The 21521-nt window shown below is 46.1% G+C and overlaps 1 protein-coding gene across 1 annotated transcript in view; it reads right to left on the reverse strand.

The window, feature by feature from the left end:
• FER1L5 (fer-1 like family member 5) overlaps positions 1-17158 on the reverse strand; it is a 56122-nt gene extending 38964 nt beyond the window's left edge. The window contains exons 1-12 of the mRNA XM_028162651.2: positions 17074-17158; positions 14060-14112; positions 13373-13464; positions 12558-12666; positions 10866-10920; positions 10297-10406; positions 8204-8332; positions 6956-7018; positions 6173-6223; positions 1357-1387; positions 563-678; positions 209-332 (exon numbers count right to left, since the gene is read on the reverse strand). Of these exons, the coding sequence (XP_028018452.2) occupies positions 209-332; positions 563-678; positions 1357-1387; positions 6173-6223; positions 6956-7018; positions 8204-8332; positions 10297-10406; positions 10866-10920; positions 12558-12666; positions 13373-13464; positions 14060-14112; positions 17074-17158 (1018 nt within the window). The remainder of the gene's footprint in view (positions 1-208; positions 333-562; positions 679-1356; positions 1388-6172; positions 6224-6955; positions 7019-8203; positions 8333-10296; positions 10407-10865; positions 10921-12557; positions 12667-13372; positions 13465-14059; positions 14113-17073) is intronic.
• Positions 17159-21521: the final 4363 nt, after the last annotated feature.

The following is a 21521-nucleotide window of genomic DNA, read 5'->3' on the forward strand; positions in this document are numbered from 1 at the left end:
GAGTCTGCATCTGGGCATCAAAGACAGGGCAGGGGCACATGGCCCATTTTAAAGGGGCCTTCATAAAACCATTCTAGGCAGATTTCAGTCTCCCGCTCTCCCCCACCCCAAATCGTAGTGTCAAAACGGAACTGGGGAGCCCCAGGAGAAACCAGAGTGCCAGCGGGTAGGGAAACTCAGGGTCACCCCCTCCCCCGCCCTGACTGACTGAGGTGGAGATCCTCCGCGCAGTAGATGAAGAACTGTAAGTAGGCCATGTTGATGGGCACCACCGATGACTTGAAGATCTGAATGTCAGTGTCATCAGCCCTATAGGTCAGCTTTTGATCTACCTGGAGAGACCAGAGAGCTGATAGGGTCAGAGTCTTAGGGAGGTCACGGCCACCAGACTTGGCTTCCCCAACCTTCCGCTTGGTTGGGGTGGGGATGGACAACCCTGAAGGGACACAGTGGACAAATGAAAGCATGTGAAGAGCAATGGCCTCTTGGGGGGCCCACGGGGGGCCCCACGGAAGCAGCCAGGGTAGGAAATGCTCCTGGGGTATTGGGGGGACAGCCTCACCGGTGCCTGGTCTCCCACACCGAGGGCAGAGATGGTGACTTTCAGGTAGCCTCTCACACCACTGCTGGGTTCATTTGGCTGGCAGAGGCCAAGCCATTTCCTCAGGAGTGTGTGACCTGGAGAGGAAGAGGGCCCATGGGAGACCAGCCTCCAGTCTCTATCCTTCTTCCCTGAAACCAGCCTTTGCTTCTGTAGGAGACGGGTGTGGAAACGTGTCTCATATATTCTGGTTCCCAGCCAGGGGCAGGGGGAAATGGGAGTCACTCCTACCTTTAAGCAAAAGCTGCCAGCTATTGCCTTTAGGAAACAGGGACCCCCCTTTCCCATCCAGGGAACTTATAGTTGCTACTGTCCTGATCTGAGAGAGGCAAATATTTCCCGCAACCCTAAGTCCCAACCTCAACCTGGTATGTATGTTATGGTCAGGTTTACTCAAAATTCAAACACTGGCCACACATTGTAAATCAACCATACTTCAATTAAAAGAAATGAAATAAACAACAACAACAACAAAATTCAAACACTGGCATAGAAAAATAGAAATTCAACCCAAGGCTGCAATAAAAAATTAGCATTTGACCCAAAGAGATGCTTTGGTTTTTGCAGAAAAAGACGTTATTATAAAACAAGATAAAATACCATGAAGTACAGTAAAATGTTAAGTACAGAAAATAATTCACACCTTCTAATACTCTCCCCCCATGTGTTGAACATACAGGGATTTTTGAGATGATTTCAACACCTGACCTGGTTTTTCTCAGAAGATACATATATTTCCAACAACTGCTGCCTACCTGGAGAGTTGTAGATGAACCCAATATCTGTCTGAAAAGAAAGAATAGAGTAAGGATTAGTTAGGGCCTCCAGCCAACCAACTTGTTGACAATAGAGTACTTGTTCCACCCTAATTCCTTTAATCTTTTTTTTTTTTTTAATTCCTTTAATCTTTACAACGACCTGGAAGTTGGGCCATTATCATCTCCACTCTACAGAGGAGGATACTGAGTTTGGGAGAAGAGCCCAAAGTTTTACAACTAGTAAGTGAGGTGGCCTGGATTGAAAGGATTCTTGATCACCACCAGCACTGCTGGCCAACACAGCGTTGTTCTTCCCTACCCCTGGGGGTTGGGGAAAGGTGTCTCCCGTTCTGGGGAAGAGGATGGTCAAGGGAGGATTTGGCAAAGAGACTATGGGTTTTCCCTTTCCCCTGGGAGACAGTTTTTGACTCTCTGAGGCCTGAGGGATGCAGTACAGGATTGAAGGTGGTGTGGGGCAAGGCACCGCAGAACATTCAGGCCACCCTTGGAAGGGTCCATAGAGCAAGCCCCAAATTTTGCATGTAGGCCTGCTTTAAAGCTCAGTCAGCCCCTTGGGTTAGGTGGGCAAAGATTTCTTAGATCCAACAACAAAAACACAATCCATAAAAGAAAATTTTGATAAATTGGACTTCATCGAAATGTAAAACTTCTGCTCTTTGAAAGACACTGTTAAGAAAATGAAAAGAGGGCTTCCCTGGTGGCGCAGTGGCTGAGAATCCGCCTGCTAATGCAGGGGACACGGGTTCGAGCCCTGGTCTGGGAAGATCCCACATGCCGCGGAGCAATTAGGCCCGTGAGCCACAACTACTGAGCCTGCGCGTCTGGAGCCTGTGCTCCGCAACAAGAGAGGCCGCGACAGTGAGAGGCCCGCGCACCGCGATGAAGAGTGGCCCCCGCTCGCTGCAACTGGAGAAAGCCCTCGCACAGAAACGAAGACCCAACACAGCCAAAAATTAATTAATTAATTAATTTAAAAAAAAAAAGAAAAAAAAAGAGAAAAAGCAGGATACAAAAATATATGTGTATTATGTTTATAATTAGGCGAAGTGGGCTTATCATCAAAGCCTGGAAGAGAATAAATAAAATAATACTGTGTGGGAGGATATGAATAAAGGTGAATTTAAAAAAAAAAAAAAAAAAAAAAAAGAAAATGAAAAGAGGGCTTCCCTGGTGGCGCAGTGGTTAAGAATCCTCCTGCCAATGCAGGGGACACGGGTTCGAGCCCTGGTCCAGGAAGATCCCACATGCCGTGGAGCAACTAAGCCTGTGCACCACAACTACTGAGCCTGTGCTCTAGAGCCTGTGTGCCGCAGCTACTAAGCCTGCGTGCCACAACTACTGAAACCCGTGTGCCTAGAGTCCGTGCTCTGCAACAAGAGAAGCCACCACAATGAGAAGCCCGCACATCACAACGAAGAGTAGCCCCCGCTCGCCGCAACTAGAGAAAGCCTGTGTGCAGCAACAAAGACCCAACACAGCCCAAAATAAATAAATTTATTATTTTTTCAAAAAAAAAGAACCCTTAAAAAAAAAAAAGAAAGAAAAGAAAATGAAAGGAGACATCATATACTGGGAGAACATATTTCCAAATCATTTATCTGATAAAGGACTTGTATCCAGAATATATAAGAAAATCTCAAAACTCCATAGTAAGAAAACAAACAACCCAAAGAAAACAAGCAAAAGATTTGAACAGACACTTCATCAAAGAAGTTAGATAGCAAATACTTGAAAAGATGCTCAACATCATCAGGGAAGTGTAAATTATAATCACAATAAGATACCACCACACATACTTAGAAGAGCCAAAATTTAAAAGATGGACAGTATCAGGTTTGGATAAGAATGTGGAGCAACTGGAGCTCTAATATATACTGCTGGTGGGAATATAAAATGGTAGAAACTATCTGGAATTTTTGGGAAAAAACTGCTAGGAATTTTCTTTAAAAGTTAAACACACACCTACCATATGAGGTAGTCATTTCACTTCTACATATTTACTCAAGAGACATCAAAGCATAGGTCTATACTAAGACTTATACATCAGTGTTACAGCAGCTTTGTTTTAATAGTGCCAAGCTGGAAACAATCTAAATGCCCATCAGCAGCTGAATGGATCAACAACCTGTGGTATATCCATAAATGGAATACTATTCAGCAATAAGAAGGAATGAACTATTGATCCATGAAACAACATGGATGAATCTCAAAATAATTATGCTGATTGAAAGAAGCCAAACAACAATAAAGTACATGCTGTATGATTCCATTTATATACAATTCTAGAAAATGCAAAGCAATGTGTAGTTACAGAAAGCAGACCAGTGGTTGTCTGGGGATGGGAGCAGGCAGGATTTGGGGAAGAGGGAAGAATTACAAAGAGGCACAAGGAAAGTTTGGAGGGTGATAGATATGATAGATATGTTCATTACCTTGATTGTGGTCATGGTTTCATGGTTGTATACATATTTTAAAACATGAAATTATACATTTAAAATATGTATAGGGAATTCCCGGGCAGTCCAGTGGTTAGGACTCAGCATTTTCACTGCCTTGGCCCGGGTTCAATCCCTGGTAGGGGGACTAAGATCCTGATAAAATAAAATAGTATAATTCATTGTATGTCAATCGTACCTCAATAAAGCTAGAAGAAAACAAACCAAAATGAAACTCAGTCACCTCTAATGAAGCCACAGATCTAGGCAATGATCATCAATAGCTGTTAACAACATAAAAAGAGACCAACAGTCGTTCTGTGTCTCCTGGTGACATCATCTTGCCAAATAATTGACCCAAGTCTGATCTAGCCTCTAGATAGGAAATACCTGGGCAGAGAGACCTGAGAAGGGATCCCCTGGAGGTACAACCAGCAAAACCCAGACTGAGGGAAAACTGCAGGACAAACTATCCAGTTGCTTCAACAAATAAACGGCAAGGTAAACTAGGGGGCAGGACCAACTGAATAAAATACACCTAAAAATAACATTTTAACCAACTGCAATGTGTGCACTTGGTTTGGATCCTGATTTGAACAAACTGTAAATGGAATTCACAAGACAATTAGGGAAATGTGAACACTGACTAGATATTTAGTGCTATCCAGGAATTATAAAGGTGTTTAGATGTAGTCATTGTCTTTGGTTATGCTTAATAAAATCTGTATGTTTTAGAAATAGGTAATTAAATATTTAAAAATAAAATGATGTCTGAGATTTGATTCAAAATCTGTAGGGGAGAGGGAGGGGGCCAGGTGTAGATAAAACATGATGATATGATTGACAATGAATTGGTGAAGGTGAGTGATGGGGATGGGGGAATTCATGATACCATTCTCTCTACTTTTGTGTATGTTTGAAATTCTCCAAAAAAGGAATATATATATTTTTAAAAGCTCAGGTTTTCCCCTGACCTCTAAAACTTATTCAACAATTGTTGGTCATCGTCTGGAAGTCGCACAGTGGCCTTTGTCAAAAGCACATTTTGACCTCCTGCTACCTAGCCTCTCTAGAATCTCTTAATTTCTAAATCTGTGCTGCTTCCTTGAGGGTTAGGTGGGGGAGGGGCAGGTCATGACCCTTCGTGTGCTTATTACAAGTACTGTAGTGAGAAAGAAACCTTACTTTGATTTGTCCTAAATTTCCCTTTCCCAAGGGCTGGGCCCTTTTCCATGAGTTGCCAGATTTAGAAAATAAAAATACAAATGGCAGCTTAAATTAGAATTACAGATAAAAAACGTGGTGCTCCAAGGACAATGGTGCTTCAAGGACAAAGGATAACCCTGCCTGAAAAAGTTTCAGCATTACACCCCCCCTTACCAGACTCTTAATCACCCTCCCTATCATGTTACCATGGTTACGAAATTCCTGAGCCCACCTGGGCGACGCCCGCCTGGGCAACGGGACCTGTCCCAAATAAGGAAAGGCATCTGCCCTGTCCCACTCCCATCCTATAGAAGGAAGGTGTATGTGCCTCGACCAATCGGTAAAGGAAAATTTCACCTCGGACCATTCCTTTGTTTTCTGGCTATAAAAACTGATCAATAGCACACGTTTGGGCTTGACTCTCCCAGACTACTAGGAAGTTGGCCCTCTGTTCTGGCAGCAACCCTTCCTCTAATAAATTCTATCTTCTTTACTTTCTGCCTTATGTCTAGAAATTCTTTTCCAACCCGCGTTCGGACCACGACTACTTTTTTAGTATACGTAGGTCCCCAGCAATATTTCATGAGGAGCCATGAAATACTGGGGACATACTTATATTTAAAAAGTACCTGTTGTTTAAAATTCAAAATTTCCAGGGCATCCTGTATTTAATCTGGCAACCCTGCCTTTTCCTGATCTTCCTGGATTTGGAGAATCTTAGTTTAGCCCTTCATGACCATGTGAACTTTCCTCACTTCTCAACCTGGGTCTTTCCCAAAGCAAATCTTTTTACTCTGTCTTCACAGGCAGCAATCTTTCTCTAAGTTTCTCCAGCAATTTGGTTGGCCTTTTGAGTCCTCTGCTTCCACAGTGTTATAAGTGTGGGGGGATTCAACGTGGCACCCAGCGCTTTCATAAATGTTACATACGTTAATCCTCACAATGACCCTGTGGGTTGAGTATCTTATTATCCCCATTTTACAGATGAGGAAGTAGAGGCTCCGAATAACTTGTCTAAATCACCCAGTTGGTAGGTGGATCCAAATCTGGATCTTTTAGCATCAAAATCCTTTCCCCTAGACTTGGACACAGAGCCCAGGGTGGGTCTCTGTAACTGTTTCACCAAACCGCCTCCTCCATCCAGTGCTCACTTGGAATCTCCCGATCTCTGCATTGAATCTCATCACTGAGGAATTCATCACCTGCAGGGGAGTTTCCAGAAAGATCTCAGTTATTCACAAGCCCAATTTCCCCCAGCCCCATGGGAGGAATCATAAGGGCACATCTGGATTTTCCAGGATTTACTCAATGCTTCCTAATGGCTGACACTTCCATGTAGCTTTTCTCATTTAATTTGCAGAGGAGCCCTGTGAAGTCCATATATTTCAGCTCCATTTTACAGATGAGGAAATTGATCAGAGAGGACAATTCACTTGATCTCCACAAAGCAAATTGTTGCACTCAACTTTCTCCACTGCATGCTGTCCTGGCTATTTCTCAAGAACATGTAAACTCTTCAAGGGAGAAGCCTTGCTCTCCTTAGCCCTGTGCTGGGCACATAGGAAGCACTTGATAAATACCTGCTCACCATTGTTACCGGGATCCCTCTGATTGGAGAAAGGGATGTCCCATGTTGAGGGGACATTTGAGGGGTGGCATGAGAATCCTGGCACATGGGAAAGGGCTGCTTTGTTCACCTCGGAGCTGAGCTCAGGGCCTATCAGTTGGCCTTCCACAACATTTGTTGAATGGATGAATGAATGAATGGGGTGTCTGGTTGCTGGGATAAAGAAGGCGGCAGAGATGCTGCCTTGGGGTCAGAAAGTCCATCTGATGTGTCTCTAGCTCTACAGGTAAGGATGCGGGGCTGACGCACTTTCCAGAATTGAGGTGGGACAAGAAAGTGGACCCACCTTGTCCAGCTAGCTCCTCACCTGGATTAAGATGGTCTCGTCGAAGAATTTTGCAGGAACCTCATAAAAATTCTGAAAGAAGATCTGAAGCAGAGAGAGTCAGGGTGTGGGTAGGAGATATTCCTTCCACCACTTCCCCCAGGGACTCAGCAAGCCTGAAGCCTCAGACTAGCAGGTTTCTGCCCCACTGTTTGCCCATTTCAATGGCTTTCAGCTCACTACCACCTGAACGCTCCTCCCACAGAAGCAGAGGCCTGCCAGGTCCCGGAGGGGTTTTCTCTCCAGAAAAGGGCGCGGTAAGGGATCCCTGGAGGACTTGTCAGGAGCAGCTCAAGGCCAAGCTAACTGCCCTGGGATGGAGATTCAAGCCTCTACTTCTTTCTAGATCGCCCTGGGAATTCCTTGGCGGTCCAGTGGTTAGGAGTCTGCGCTTTCACTGCCGAGGGCCTGGGTTCAATCCCTGGTCAGGGAACTAAGATCCCACAAGCTGAGCAACGCGGCCAAAAAAAAAACAATTGCCCTGTCTGTCCACTGCACCCCACTCCCTGCTGCAGCCAGAACCTCCTTCCCCAGATGCAGACCAGGCCCTGTCACTCTCCTGCTTTAATCCCTCCATGGCTCCCAAGTCCCATCCATGACGGGGCCCCAGGGCACTTTGAAGGCTCACCTCCGGCCACTCCCCTCCAACTACACCCGTGTCTACAGTTCTGCCAAACAGTGTACTGCTTCTCCTTTCCAGGCCTCTGAGAACACTATTCCTTTTTCCTGAATTATCTTTCCCCATCCTGCCTTTTCGGAGTCCTCTCCAACCCCTGCTCCCTGCTCCCACCGTGCTTTTATCTTTTCTTTGGTGGTCTAGTCATCAATTAATTCAGCGCATGTGTATGGAGTTCCAACTGTGTCAGACACGATGCTATGAGGTGGGGCTTCCGCAGTGGCCAGGGCTACAGAGGGCCTGCGTTTCGCGGCTGCAATCCCTGTGCACCACAGTCTTGCCCCGTTGTCATCCTTTACGTGTTCACATATGCGGGAGGCCCCCCACAGACCACTGGCTCCCCCCATGCAGGGCTCGGAATTACTCGCTCTCTATTTCCTGTGCCAAGCCCAGTGTTTGGCCCTCCATGCCCAGTAAGAGTTTGTGGAACAAACAAATGAAAGCACCCGCGTAAGGGAGCAAGCTTGCTGGCTGCCGGCAGGAAATGCCCAGCCCTTGGCTGGCCCTCTTGGCCCAAGTGCCCCATTCGGCTCTGAAGGGCATGTGCTGCCCACCTCATTGAAGAAAGGGTTATTTCCCATCTTGATCCGCGTGTGGTGCTGGTAGCCTCCGATGACCACCTTCACCACCGGCTTGATGTCATTGCCCATGAGCTGCCGAGCTTCAAACACCTTCACTCGGACCTGCAGAGGAGGAAACAGGGGAACTTGACGTTGGGCTCCCCTTCCCCAGTGGGGACTCTTCTCTAGAAGAACAATATGTTCTGATAAGAAACATCTACTGCGGATAGAAAGTGACCCCACGGGCCCTGGGAAGGCCATGGTTCCTTCTCTTTCCTTTTCTGGGAACCGTCACCTCCACTTTGCCCTTTTCATCTTGGGTGTTTCTTGAGTGGTAGGGACTTGTTACAGAATAAAGTCTAACATTTCTCAGTTTGCTGTCTTTTTATGTTTGTCTGCGATCTTTTTAGGGAATCGAACATTTTAAAGTTCTATGCAGTTGAATCTATGATCTGTGATTTGATCTCTGATTTGTGATTTCTTCTTCTTCTGCTTTTATATACTTTCCTGAGACTCAGTAAAGGGACTATGAAGTCTGAGCCTAGAATTAGAAGGTGGGAGGGAGAAGAGCCCGTAAGATCCAGGCTGGCTAAAGCCCCAGGGGAGGGAACTGGAGATGGCGGCGGCTGGCAGGGCACAGTCGTGGGAGCCTGTCGTGACTAGAGGTAGTAACAGCAAACAGCTCTCCCAGCCCAGCCCGTGGATCCTGCCATTCTCCATGAGGCCTCCTGTGTCTCCATCAAGTCCAGGAGCCCTTCAAGGATTAATACACACGCAGCTACCTGACCATCAGAGACAAGAGTGGTCAAACCAGGCAAACAGCCCTCATGTCAGAACTTTGCCCTAAGCACTAGTACATAGGAAGGGTAGTGATTTGGGCACGCTGACCTTCTATCCTGTGGCCAGCCAGCCTCGTGAAGAGGGACAGGGCCAATGGGGAGAGGGAATGTTCTCCAAAGGAGGCGACAGCACGTGCAAAGGCCTGGTGGCTACGGAAAGGGTCTTGAGAGTGGGGACTGTAAGTTGTGTAGGATGTTACAGCAGGGCGGGGCGGGGCAGGGACAGGGGACAGAGTGGCTCACGGGCCAGGTTTGGGTTATCAAGGGCCTGGGAAGCCATCGTAAGGAGTTTGGGTTATGTCCTGAGAACACTGGGAGTCCTCATTTTTAAGAACATTTTTAGGCACACGCATGGCATGATAAGAAGGACTTTATTTTTTTTTGGCCACGTCATGCGGCATGCGGGATCTTAGTTCACCGACCAGGGATCGAATCCATGCCCCCTGCTTTGGGAGCATGGGGTCTTAACCACTGGACCACCAGGGAAGTCCCAAGAATGACATCTTTGAAAGACCACTGGGACTGAAAAATGGACAGGAGAGAGCTGGGGGCTGGGAGTTTGGGAGGAGCCTATTCAAGGTGGTCCAGAGAAGGGATGATGTTGTCTGGGACCAGGGGATGGAAGAGGCAATGGAGAAGTGGGTGCGGTCAGGTGATATTAAGAGCTAGGACTCGGCCGTTGACTGGATGCTGGGGGTGGGGTGAGGAGGAGGGGCAGTCAAGAATAACTCCCAGTCTCCTGAGCACACGGCTGGCTGGGGAGCAGGTGCAACCATGGCAGAAATGTTAGATCACAGGCTGGAGATCAGAAATAAGTTGGTAAGCCTTGGTATGGGGGTTCCAGAATCCACAGTGGAACCCGTGGAGCTTCCCAGGGATCCCCTCGAACTCTCCTCAGCCTCTGCTGTGCAGCTCATTTCTCCTTGCCCAAGGCTAGCCTTGTATTGCCACCTCCTGAAGGCAGGGTCCAGGCCTCAGCCCTGCCTCCCCGGCATGGCCAGGGCCTGGTGTGCACTGCCCACAGTGCTTCCTGTCGCCTCCCTGGAGCTGGCTCCAGCCTCAGCCACACGCAGAAGTTTCCCAGAACGGCCCCCGGAGGAGCAGAGGGTGTGGTGAAGATCTGAGGACCTGGAGCCCAATCTGAAGCCCTGACCTTCCTCCATGACCTTGTGGAGAGGCAGGCATGGCCTGGGAACACGGTGAGGGTGTCGGCCAAATCACGTGGGCTTTCACCCTGGACGGCCTCACCTGGAAGTGCTGAGGCTTTGGGGACAGAGCCTTGTGTACGGCGGAGCTGGGAAACGTCCGTTTCTGCCTGGCCACCTCTTGTGCCATGATGGCCAGGTGGTCTTCACCGCCTAGGGAAACATAGTCCAGGGTGGGCTCTCAGAGGCTGGGGCTCGGGAGACTTGGAGGCATTTCCCCCATTTCATTGTTCCATCCCCAGTGACCAGCTTCTGAGTAAAATCACGGCCAAGAGGCCCTGACAAGGGCACATGTCCTCCCCAGACATTCCCATGGTCTCCACCCACCATGGGCAACCCTGGGCCTCACACTTTACATATGGGGGCCCTTGGAAATGGCCATCCTTGCCTCCCTCTGCAGCCCATTGGAGGCTGGGTCTTCTGTCTACAGATGACAAGTGGACACATTGGGAGGACAGGTGACCTCAGGCAGGTGTCCGGAGATCTGGCCTACAGACCCTAACTTGGTCACTATCCTTCTGTAGGGCTCAAGGGTTGGGTCTCCAAGATCCCCAAGAGCCCATCCAGCTATGCTTGGTGAAATGCAGCGCTTAGCCCCATGGAAGTACATACCTATCTTCTCTATATCCTTGTAGGTCATAAGGGCCACCTGTAGGGTGAGAGTGCACTGCAAGGCAAAGGTAGGGGAGCTGTAAGATCCTGCGATCCTTGGCCAAATCATAGCACTGGAACCTGGTCCAGCCTGGCAGGGGCCACACCCAGTCTTCCTGGGCGGAGTGACGCTGGCCATGGCACAGGACCACACCATGGGGGCCTGTGCGGTCTGGGATGGAGGGAGGTTACAAACTGGTGGGGAGAGAGCAATGGGTTACCATGGATGGGGTTTGAAGAATAGAGGAGGCACACATTAGTGGTGGTGACAGAAAAGGATGCAGCAGGGTGGGGAGGAGAGAGGGAGGTGACTTGAGACCAGTCTAGAACCACTGATGCTAACCTCCGAGCCCAACGTCTTATGACCTCATGTGGGAACTCCAGCAAACACCTAACTGACCTCCTGCCTGCAAGCACTCTCACTGCCCATCCATCCTCCAGACCATCGTCAGAATCGACCCCTAAACACTCCCTAAGTGCTCTAAACTATCAGAGTAAAGTCACAACTCATCAGCATAGACCACAGGCCCTTTACCTCTGGCCCCTGGCCGCCTACCCAGTCTCAGGTCTCCCTGACCTTCACACCCCTTCCGCCCCCTCCCCTGGTGCCAGCAGTGCAGGCAGCCCACCCTCCTGAACCTGCAGTGCTGCCTCTTTTCCCTCCAGCCTTCACACGTGTACCTTATACCCCTGGCTTGGATTGTCTTCCTTTCCTGTCAATTGGGCAAACTCATGTCCCTCCTTAAAAACCATCCATAAAAATGGAACTCTGACAGGCAATCTGTAGCAATCAGCTCAGGAAACTAACACGATATCTATAGTAACCAGCCCAGGAAGTCAGTCTGCAGTGAGTCAGACTCATAGGAAGTCCAACCACCAACTCTAGCAACAGACAGTCGGGATTTGATTAATAACGGATAGATCCCTTAATTTTGTCCCCACTTCTAGCTCAGGACCAATGGGAGAAAGACAAATATGCACCCTTAAGCGATCACATAGGATGCCCGGCTTCTAGTTGGGCCACTTACAGCTTCCCACACCAACAGCCTCCAATCCGGGCACACCTGAAGCCTTCCCTTTTTTCTACCATAAGGCTTTCCCACTCCTCTGCCTGCCTTTGAGTCTCTGTCCAAACCAAGTGATGGTGGCTGGCTCCCTTGTTATATAGCAAGCTCTGAATAAATCGCCTTTGCTTGTTCTCATCTGGTTGGTCTTCATGTGTTTCCACACATCTTAATCACCTGCCCTGTAAAGCCTTCCATTTCCTCCCAAGTGGAATCGTTCATTATCTCCTGACCTCAGTGAAATAGCTCACTGACCTCAATATACATGTGCTGGAGCACTTGTCACCGAGAGTGACAACAGATGTGGGCTTCATTCAATTTTGTATCCCAGGCCTTGCACAGTTGCTGACACCAGTGGACAATCAACTGAATACTCAATCTCAATGGGTGGATGAAGGGTGGAGAGGTGGGTAGGTGGATGGAGGGCAGCATGGGGAAGTTGGGGAGACGATGGGAAGTGTGATGGGTCCCCCGCAGGGCAGAAAGTGCTCTCTGGGTTGGGGGCACACTGGGACTCTGCTGGAGTGGATGCCTCATCTTCACCAGCTGCCCCCGCTCCTCCACCCACCCTTCCTAGGGCCCGACTCACATCTGTGGGCATCATGGAATGGTTGAGCAGGGTCAGGTCCTTCATGAAAAGGATCTTACTTGGTTTATTCACCAAGGGTTTGAGCAGTATTGTGGCCAGGCCAATGAACCTGGAGAGACAAAGAGCAGGTGTGAGTTCCTGAGCCAGAGGAAAAGGTGTCCTTCTCCGTCCCAGGCATGACTTTATCCAGAGATGTCTTTCTCTCCTGGAAGCTGTGCTGTCCACCCAGGCTTAGGGAAGGATGCAGTTGCTGGGATCATCCACCAGAGGGCTCTCAACTCTCTGGGAATTGGCTTTGGGGCTTCCTGGACAGTGGGCACCCCAGTTACTGGCTCTGCCCTGCCCAGCCTTCTCCCAGAAGCTCTGCACCCACACTCCTCCGGAATGGGACCTGTGCCAAGTAACAGCTGATTGGACCAGGAGGTGGGCACCTGACCAAAGGTGGGCCAGTCAGATTCTCTGTCCTGGGAATTTTGACCTGAGATGCCATAGCCTCGGTCTCCGTGAGGCACTAGAATGGGGCTGTGATGAGAAGCCAGGGTTGGGCAGAGAGAAAGAGATCTGAGATTCTGTGCCTTCAGAAGAGACAGAACTGCCCCTGGGTCCCCAGTTTCCAAGGTCTAGTTGATCTGTCCATCTATATACCTAGCCTTCATATACACCCCCCCCCCTTTTTTTCCTTTTTTTGCATTAGCTGTCTGGAGTGGATTCTGGTCCTTGCATCTGAGTGAGTTACAGATTAGAGACAGGAGATGCAGCATCTGCCGTAGCTTTAGTCAGGAATCAGGCTCCTCCTGCCTCTCTCTCTGCCTTACCTTTCCTTCTTTATTGAGCCCATGTCCCGAAGGGTGATTTGCAGGAAAGAGTCCTTTTGCAGGGGGCTGTTCCAGAGGTGCCAGATGAGGGTCTGTGGGAGGCACAGAGAGGTCAGCGTCCTCCCTCTCCCCTCCCTTTTCCATCCTCCTAGGAAATTAGAAAAGATGCAGGGAACGGCTGGCACTGTGTTTCTCTCAAACTGAGGAATATCCGTCAAGTCTAATTTCCTAAGAGGATGGCATTTGCTACCTTCACCAAGGGACCACTGGACATCCTACCTGGGCTCCCACAGCTTAACTGCAGTATTGTGGGCTTGTTAGTAGCTAAGGGGTTTGGGGACTGGCTGGGGGGACATGGATGGATGGGAGATGAGAGGGGATCCTACACGGGGAGCCCTGTCTCTATTTCAGGTTTCTGGGAACATCAGGGCGGCCGGGTTGGACAAGATGGGTCCACCCCCAGAGTGGGTGAGATGGGCCAAGAGCTGTGGGCAGATGTGGCTGTTATGGCCCTGAGACCTGCACAGCCTTCTCAGCTCAGAGGCTACTCGCAGGGCGTGATGTTCCAGCCTTGGGAAAGGCTGGTGAGGCTCCCTGTTCCCTCCCTAGACTTCTGGGCACGGTCTGGACCCAGCCTCACTGTTGGGCTTGTCATTGCCTCATCTGGGCTTGTCTGATGTGTTTTACCTCGTTCCATATGGGGTGATTGCCTTCCACCTCACGAGTTGTCCTCTTGACATCTGCAAAGACACCAAGGGGCCGGCACTGGTGGTAGGAAATATTTCAAAGTCTAGGTTCAAGTGAGCAAAGAGGGGTAGGACTTATCTTGATGTAGAAAACATCCAGTCTACATTGGCAGATGTGACACAGCACTGATTCTTTCTTTCTCTGGAGATTTCAAAATTTCTCACTTTTTATAAGAGTGACATCACCCCATGTGACAGATAATGTTATGTGTTCATTTCATTTTCTTCCTGGGTACATGGTTCCCAGCCATCTTGCAGCCGGGTGCGGCCGTGTGACTCGTTCTGGCCAACGGAGTATGGGATCCATGCTCACCACTGCCTGGACTGGCTCTCAAAATCTCCCATGAGAGTCTCCGTTCTCCTCCCCACTCTCCACATGCGTTCTCACCGTCTGCTGGCAGGGTGGTACCTGGTGACTTTGCAGCCACAAGCAAAGAGCAGCTGGCCCCTAAACTACTGTTTGGAGGAGTCATTCAGGATTGTTGCCTGATCTGCACAGTCGATGCAGCACTTGGTGTGGGCAAGAGGTAAACTTTTTGCGGTGAGGTGGGGATGGTGGTGTGCTGAATTGGGCGATTGGGATTGACATGTATACACTGATGTGTATAAAACTGATGCCTAATAAGAACCTGCAGTATAAAAAAACAAACAAAACAACTAATACTAAACTTTCATTAGGTTATTTGTATGGAAATATGTTAATATAAATGTTTCAGACATTACATGAAATTTCTAAAAATCTTATATTTGTATTTGTATGGAAATATGTTAATATAAATGTTTCAGACATTACAGGAAACTTCTAAAAATCTTATATGTTCTGGTATAAGGTTATAAGTAATAATCCTAGTTACTACTTTAAAATGTATATCTCAGAAATAACTAATTTTCTTGTCAACTGCATTATTATGAACTTTCATCAAATCTTTAACCATGGTCATTTTTAAGTCTTCTGTCATTTACAGACAGTTCTGGGTGTACTCTGATGATTTTGCAAATATGTTCCTATAAAAGGGTTTCATCTTCAAGAAATTCATGGAAAAGACTCTGACAAGTACAGGTTTCTGGTAACTGACTGTACTGCTGAACTGAATGAATAAGCATTTTCAGAACTCTAATGAAAAACTGATGAACTCATAAAAGTGCTAACAAAAGATCAAGATGAAAAAAAAAATTAATTACATGGGACTGAGTGAACTGATGAGGATGAGTATAATTTTTGTGACTTTCTGTCTGAATTAAAAAAAAAAAAATCCCACAAGGACTCAGAGGCAAAGAATATACAAATCAATTTTCACTGCAAAGTAAAGAGCTGTTACAGTGGAGGATTACTGGACTGAATGTCAATATTATGACATAGTATGAGTGTGTTTCATGTTTGGTAATTGCAATCATTGTTGCTTTTGTTGTGGTCATCCATGTACAATGCTTGGTGTCAGTCTATTTATCTCTTGTAAAAATAAAATACAGTGTGTGTGTGTGGAAAAAAAAAAAAAAGAATCTTAAAAAAAAAAAAAAAAAAAAGAGGTAAACTTTTGTTGCGTTAAGGCACTGGGATTTAAGGGTTCCGTTGTGACCGGAGCAAAGCCAGTGTACCCTAATACATCCCAAAACATCTCTAATGGGTTGACAGCTCTTTATCTACTAAAATATGCCTTCCCCGGAAATATCTTTAACAAAGAACAGTCTATAGCCCTGCAAAGAACCTCTAAATTGGTAAATTTGAGATTCTTCCCAAGGAAAGAATGTGTGTGAGAGAGAAGAGAGAGGAGACAGACGGGGGTGGGGATGGGGTGTGGGGAGAAGCAGGGGACTCTCTGTGCCTGTCCAGTAGTGGGGAAGTGGGGCTGGAAACGACAGGTGAAAAAGGAATAAAAGATATCAAGCAAACATTCAGTGATAAAAATGTGTAGGCAAATCTGGGGGCAAACCCAGGATTCTGGGTTGTAGGCATCTTTGTAAGAGAGATTTCTAGGAGGAGAAAGACAGTGCCTGGGAGGTGACGGGGAAGATGGCTCGGAATCAGACTGCTCCCCGGCTCACCGCAAAATCAGTTTCAGGGCAAAGACATGCTGAACCTCCACTACACCTCTTTCAACCTGCAAACTGGGGACATAAACCTATATCACCCTATGCACCTGGAGTCCTGAGTGTTCCACCTCTGAGTGACAGCACACTCAGCAAGCAGAGTTTCACAGGCCAGAAAAAAATTTAAGGAATTTCAGTCTCCGCTCATTTCTTTTGGAAACTACTGTGTCCTATTTTCTCTTGGCCCCAATTTTCTCACTCCCCACACTTCCTGGAAAACCTCATTTGCCTGTGTCCACACCCCTCTTTCTCTCCTCCAACAGACTGTTCATCTTTCTTTCCCTTTTCCCCTTTTTGTCCCCAGCTCTCTGTTATATGGATACACTTAACCTTTTTCATTTTCTCTCATAAATCTTTTACACCACCCCTCCCACCTCTCTTGGATTTTTTCCTTATCTATGAAAAATTGAGACAATAAAACTTGCCTCATAGAATTGTTGTGAGGAGCAAAAATCATTATATTTATAAGACTTTGTTGATTATAAAAGTAATTCATACAATTGAGCAGTTATTACCAGAAGTTGTACAAAGACCTGTATGTATGTTATCTTTTCAAATCCCCACAGCCATCCTATGAAGCAGGTACTTGGGTTTTTTTTTAACCTGTTTGTGGCACAGCCCTAGTTCCTAGAAGAAACTCGAGAAGTATTCATCTTCTTTTTCTCCCGTAGCCATTCACCGGAAAAAAATGGGAGGCAGAGGAGTCATACTAAGAGAAATAATAGCAACAAGGATGATAAATTTGAAAGAGCCAGATGGTGTCTACCTCACCTTTCTGTGACACAAGGCATCTTTTACCTAGTAGGGCACCGATAAATCTAGTTTTTCATTGAACATATGTTGCCTCTTGGGGCTCCTGGCTCTCACCTCTGAAGTACACGGACACGCAGGGTCTGGGTGGGGGGCTCAGGGGTGGGCTAATGTTGGCCGACCACACGACAAGCTGCAGCATCTCTTCCATCTGCTTCCCTCCGTCCTTCTCTGGCAAAGCTTCCTTCTTGGAGCACCTCGGTCCAAGGCTTCTCCCAGGGCTCAGGGGATGAGGAAGGTCCCGAGTGTGTTGCTTAGCAAGAGAGGTGATGTCACAAAGGTCGGTGGTTCTTGGGTGGTGGTTCTTGGTTCTGGAGAGGAATGAAGAGAATGGGAGGAAGAAGGAATCACAGGGTACAAAGCCAGTGGCTTGAGGTGACCAGGGCTGTAGAAACAAAACAATTTGGCCGAGCTTCATTTCCTCTTTCCTTTCTCTTTTCTCTCTCGTTCTTACTGTCCTTCTGATTTCAAGATCAGGTAGAAGGATAATATCTGCTCTTTATACAAGCAAGTTATCTGGAGTGAATCATTGCCAAAGTCACACAGTTTAGGTGAGAAAATAGAGAAGGGAGGTGAGCTGAGAAAAGAAATAAGGAAATCAAAGACGATTTCAGTGGTGTTTCAGAAGTCCTTCCTAATGTGGAAGCAAACATTTAGGCCTCCTTTTTTCTAAAGGAAACATGAGTCTAGATATGAGTCTCTCTTTAACCAACAGAAACTAGCTTTCTCATCAATGAGCTCTTACGCCAGCTGGGTTTGTAAGGTTAAAGAAAAATCTCACTGATGTATTATCTTGCTGTGGCATCTTAATTGCCCTCAAGGCCTCTCAGCATGAGGATGGAACAGGGTGATCGCTCTTGTCCCTAAGCTTTTTCTGCTTTAGGGTTGAACATTATATAAATTATACGTTATCCAATAGTTAGCGTGAAAATTAATAGATGTTTTAAAAAAGTATATTAGTTGATGAAACAATTTAGCAGTAAGCTTACTACCCATTCTAAAACATACATGGGTATGTTTTAGAGCAAAAAAAACAAAAAAACTGAATGTGTGATCTTGGTGTTAGGCCTGCTTTCAGCAGATTTAAAAAGTACTTCCTGACAGTTTTTCTTGAAATGTAAACACAACACAATGCTTGTTGCTTTGTTAATAATTTTCCAAACTAAGCATGACACAAAAGGCAAACCCAGGAAAAGGAAGAGACCGATAGATTTGACTGCATAAAATTCAAGATTCTTGTACAGAAAAATATACCTTAAAAGGTATATCAAAGTAGGGAATATTTGCAACAGCTCTTACAATTCAATAAGAAAAAGATGAATACTCCAAAGGAAAATGGGGCAAAGTGTAGATTAGATGATTGTCCAAATGGACAAAAAAAAAAAAAAAAAAAAAAATGTAAAAAAAATTCAGCCTGTTTAATAATCAAAGAAACACAATGAGAACTTCCCTGGTGGCGCAGTGGCTAAGAATCCGCCTGCCAATGCAGGGGACACGGGTTCAAGTACTGGTCCGGGAAGATCCCACATGCTGCGGAGCAACTAAGCCCAGGCACCACAACTACTGAGCCTGCACTGTAGAGCCAGTAAGCCCTATCTACTGAAGCCCGTGTGCCTAGAGCCCATGCTCCACAACAAGAGAAGCCACCGCAGTGAGAAGCCCATGCACCACAACAAGAGTAGCCCCCGCTCACCGCAACTAGAGAAAAGCCCACGCACAGAAACGAAGACCCAATGCAGCCAAAAATAAATAAATAAATAAATTTATTTAAAAAAAAAGAGAAAGAAACGCAATGAGATACTGTTTATCACTTTGCCAAATTGGACTCAGAAGCCCAAAAAACAAAAAAGATGTTAAAAAAAATTCAACGTCCTTAATAAGCAAAGAAATACAAGATACCATTTATCACCTCCCAAATTGGCAAAGAATGAAAAAAATAATAAGCCTGGTGTGCTGAGGAAGGAAGAGGGGCAGAGAAAAGATACAAATCCATACACAGCACTGATCAGAGTATAAAGAGAAAAACAGCAGAACGAAGGCCCAAGATAAGTGCCAGGGAAAGAGAATTAAGCGTGGGGAGAGATGGACCAAAGGCTGCTCTTTTCCTGTCATCCTAATAGTAGTATTAACCTCTATATCTCTAAATAGCATATTTAAATAGCATCCCTTGAATTTTTCACTTTGAGACACTGTCTATCAAGTCATCTCTTTTATATCATCTCTCACGCCTTTCCCACCTCCTAGCTTCTCTCTCCCAAACTTCCCCCAACTCATCACTTCTAGATATTATCTACTGCTGTTTATCACACCATGGCAGCTTTCTTACACCTGCCTTTCCTGCATCCTGTTCTCATAATTGTATCTCATTTGGGAGCCAAATCTATATTCAGTATTTTCATTTTTATAATAATGTATTTTTTTAAACCGCAGATCAAGTAGTACCCTCCAATTCCACATCCTTTCTTTTTTTTAAAATTAATTAATTAATTAATTAATTTTTGGCTGCGTTGAGTCGTCGTTGCTGTGTGCAGGCTTCCTCTAGTTGCGGTGAGCGGGGGCTACTCTTCGTTGCTGTGCGCCGGCTTCTCATTGCGGTGGCTTGTCTTCTTGCAGAGCACGGGCTTAGTTGCTCATTGCTTAGTTGTTTCAGTAGTTGTGGCACGCGGGCTCAGTAGTTGTGGCTCGTAGGCTCTAGAGTACAGGCTCTAGCTGTGGCGCACGGGCTTAGTTGCTCTGCGGCATGTGGGATCTCCCCGAACCAGGGCTCGAACCCGTGTCCCCTGCATTGGCAGGCGGGTTCTTAACCACTGCGCCACCAGCGAAGTCCTCCTCATCCTTTCTAATACAACTTTGTGTTTTTCTGTAGTTTACAAATTGCTTCGTTTTTTCATTTGCTTGCTTTTCTTAAAAGTCTGACCAAATCTTCTAACATCCTTCAACAGCTCTGTGATCTCCTTTTAATACAATCTCCCCCAGGTTCAAATGCATCAGGTATTTTACCAGTTTTTTCATTTTCCCTGAGCCCTGGGGAGATCTCTCCTGGCCTCCTCTCCTCTCTAGTCTACACTAGTTGCTCCCCAGCCCTGTAGCACAGCTATCATCCTGGGGCTTCCCTTCTTCACCACCAGTTTTAGAATTCCCCCATTTGTCTCTTGTGTTGGACTCTGTTTCCCAGATCCCTTCCTCTTTCTTGAGTTACTCTCTCATCTTAGTGGAACACGATTTTCCATAGCTTTCTGAATTTTTTGAGTGTTTGTAGGTCTGCACATGTCTTTATTCCACCCTTGCACTTGACTGATAGTCTGGCTGGATGTATCAGTCAGGATGGGCTATGTTATGCTGAGGTAACAAACATCTCCAAAAATCTCAGTGTCTTAAAATAATAAAGCATTTTTTTAAATAGCAGCTTTACTAAGATATAATTCACATACCATAAATTCAGTCTTTTAAACAGTACTGTTCAGGTTTTTAGTATATTCACAAGGTTGTGCAACTGTCCTCACTATCTAATTCCAGAACATTTCATCACCCTGAAAAGAAACCTCATATTCATTAGCAGTCTCTTCCCATTTCCCCCTTCCCATAGCCCCTGGAAACCATGAACCCACTTTGTCTCTATAGATTTGCTATTCTGACATTTCATATGAATGGAATCATATAATATGTGGCCTTTGTGTCTGGCTTCTTTCACTTAGCATAGTGTTTTCAAGGTTCATCCATTTTGTAACATGTATCAGTACAGTTGGTCGCCCCGAATCCATGGGTTCCACATCCATGGATTCAACCAACTGCAGATGGAAAATATTAAAAAACAAAAATTCCATAAAGTTCCCAGAAGCAAAACTTGAATTTTCTGTGCATCAGCAACTATTTACATAACATTTACCTTGTATTAGGAATATATAAGTAATCTAGAGATGATTTAAAGTATTTGGGAGGATGTGTGTAGGTTATATGCAAATACTACACTGTTTTATGTAAGGGACTTGAGCATCTGTGGATTTTGGTATCCAAGGGGGGTCCTGGAACCAATCTGGATACCAAGTGACAACTTACATTATTCCCTTTTATGGGCTGATAAATCCATTGTATGGATATACCACATTTTATTTATCCATTCATCAGTTGATGGACATTTAGGTTGTTAACATTTTTGGGTTATTATGAATAATGCTGTTGTGAACATTTGTGTACTTGTTATGTGTACATATGTTTCCAATTCTCTTGAGTATATATGTAGGAGTGGAATTGCTGGGTCATATGGTAACTCTATGCTTAACATTCTGAGGAGCTGCCAGCCTGTTTTCCAAAGAGGTCGCACCATCTTACCATCCAGTCAGCGATGTACAAGGGTTTCAATTTCTCCATGTACTTGCCAACACTTTTATCACATTGTTTGTTGTCACCATTGATTTTTTTAGACATCCTAGCGGGTGTGAAGTGGTAAAGATTTATTTTTCTTCTTGAACCATGTTTCTTGCCTTGGTGTCCCACTGTCAGTCAGT

This window comes from Balaenoptera acutorostrata, chromosome 12 (assembly GCF_949987535.1).
Source record: "Balaenoptera acutorostrata chromosome 12, mBalAcu1.1, whole genome shotgun sequence".
Classification (NCBI taxonomy): Eukaryota; Metazoa; Chordata; class Mammalia; order Artiodactyla; family Balaenopteridae; genus Balaenoptera; species Balaenoptera acutorostrata.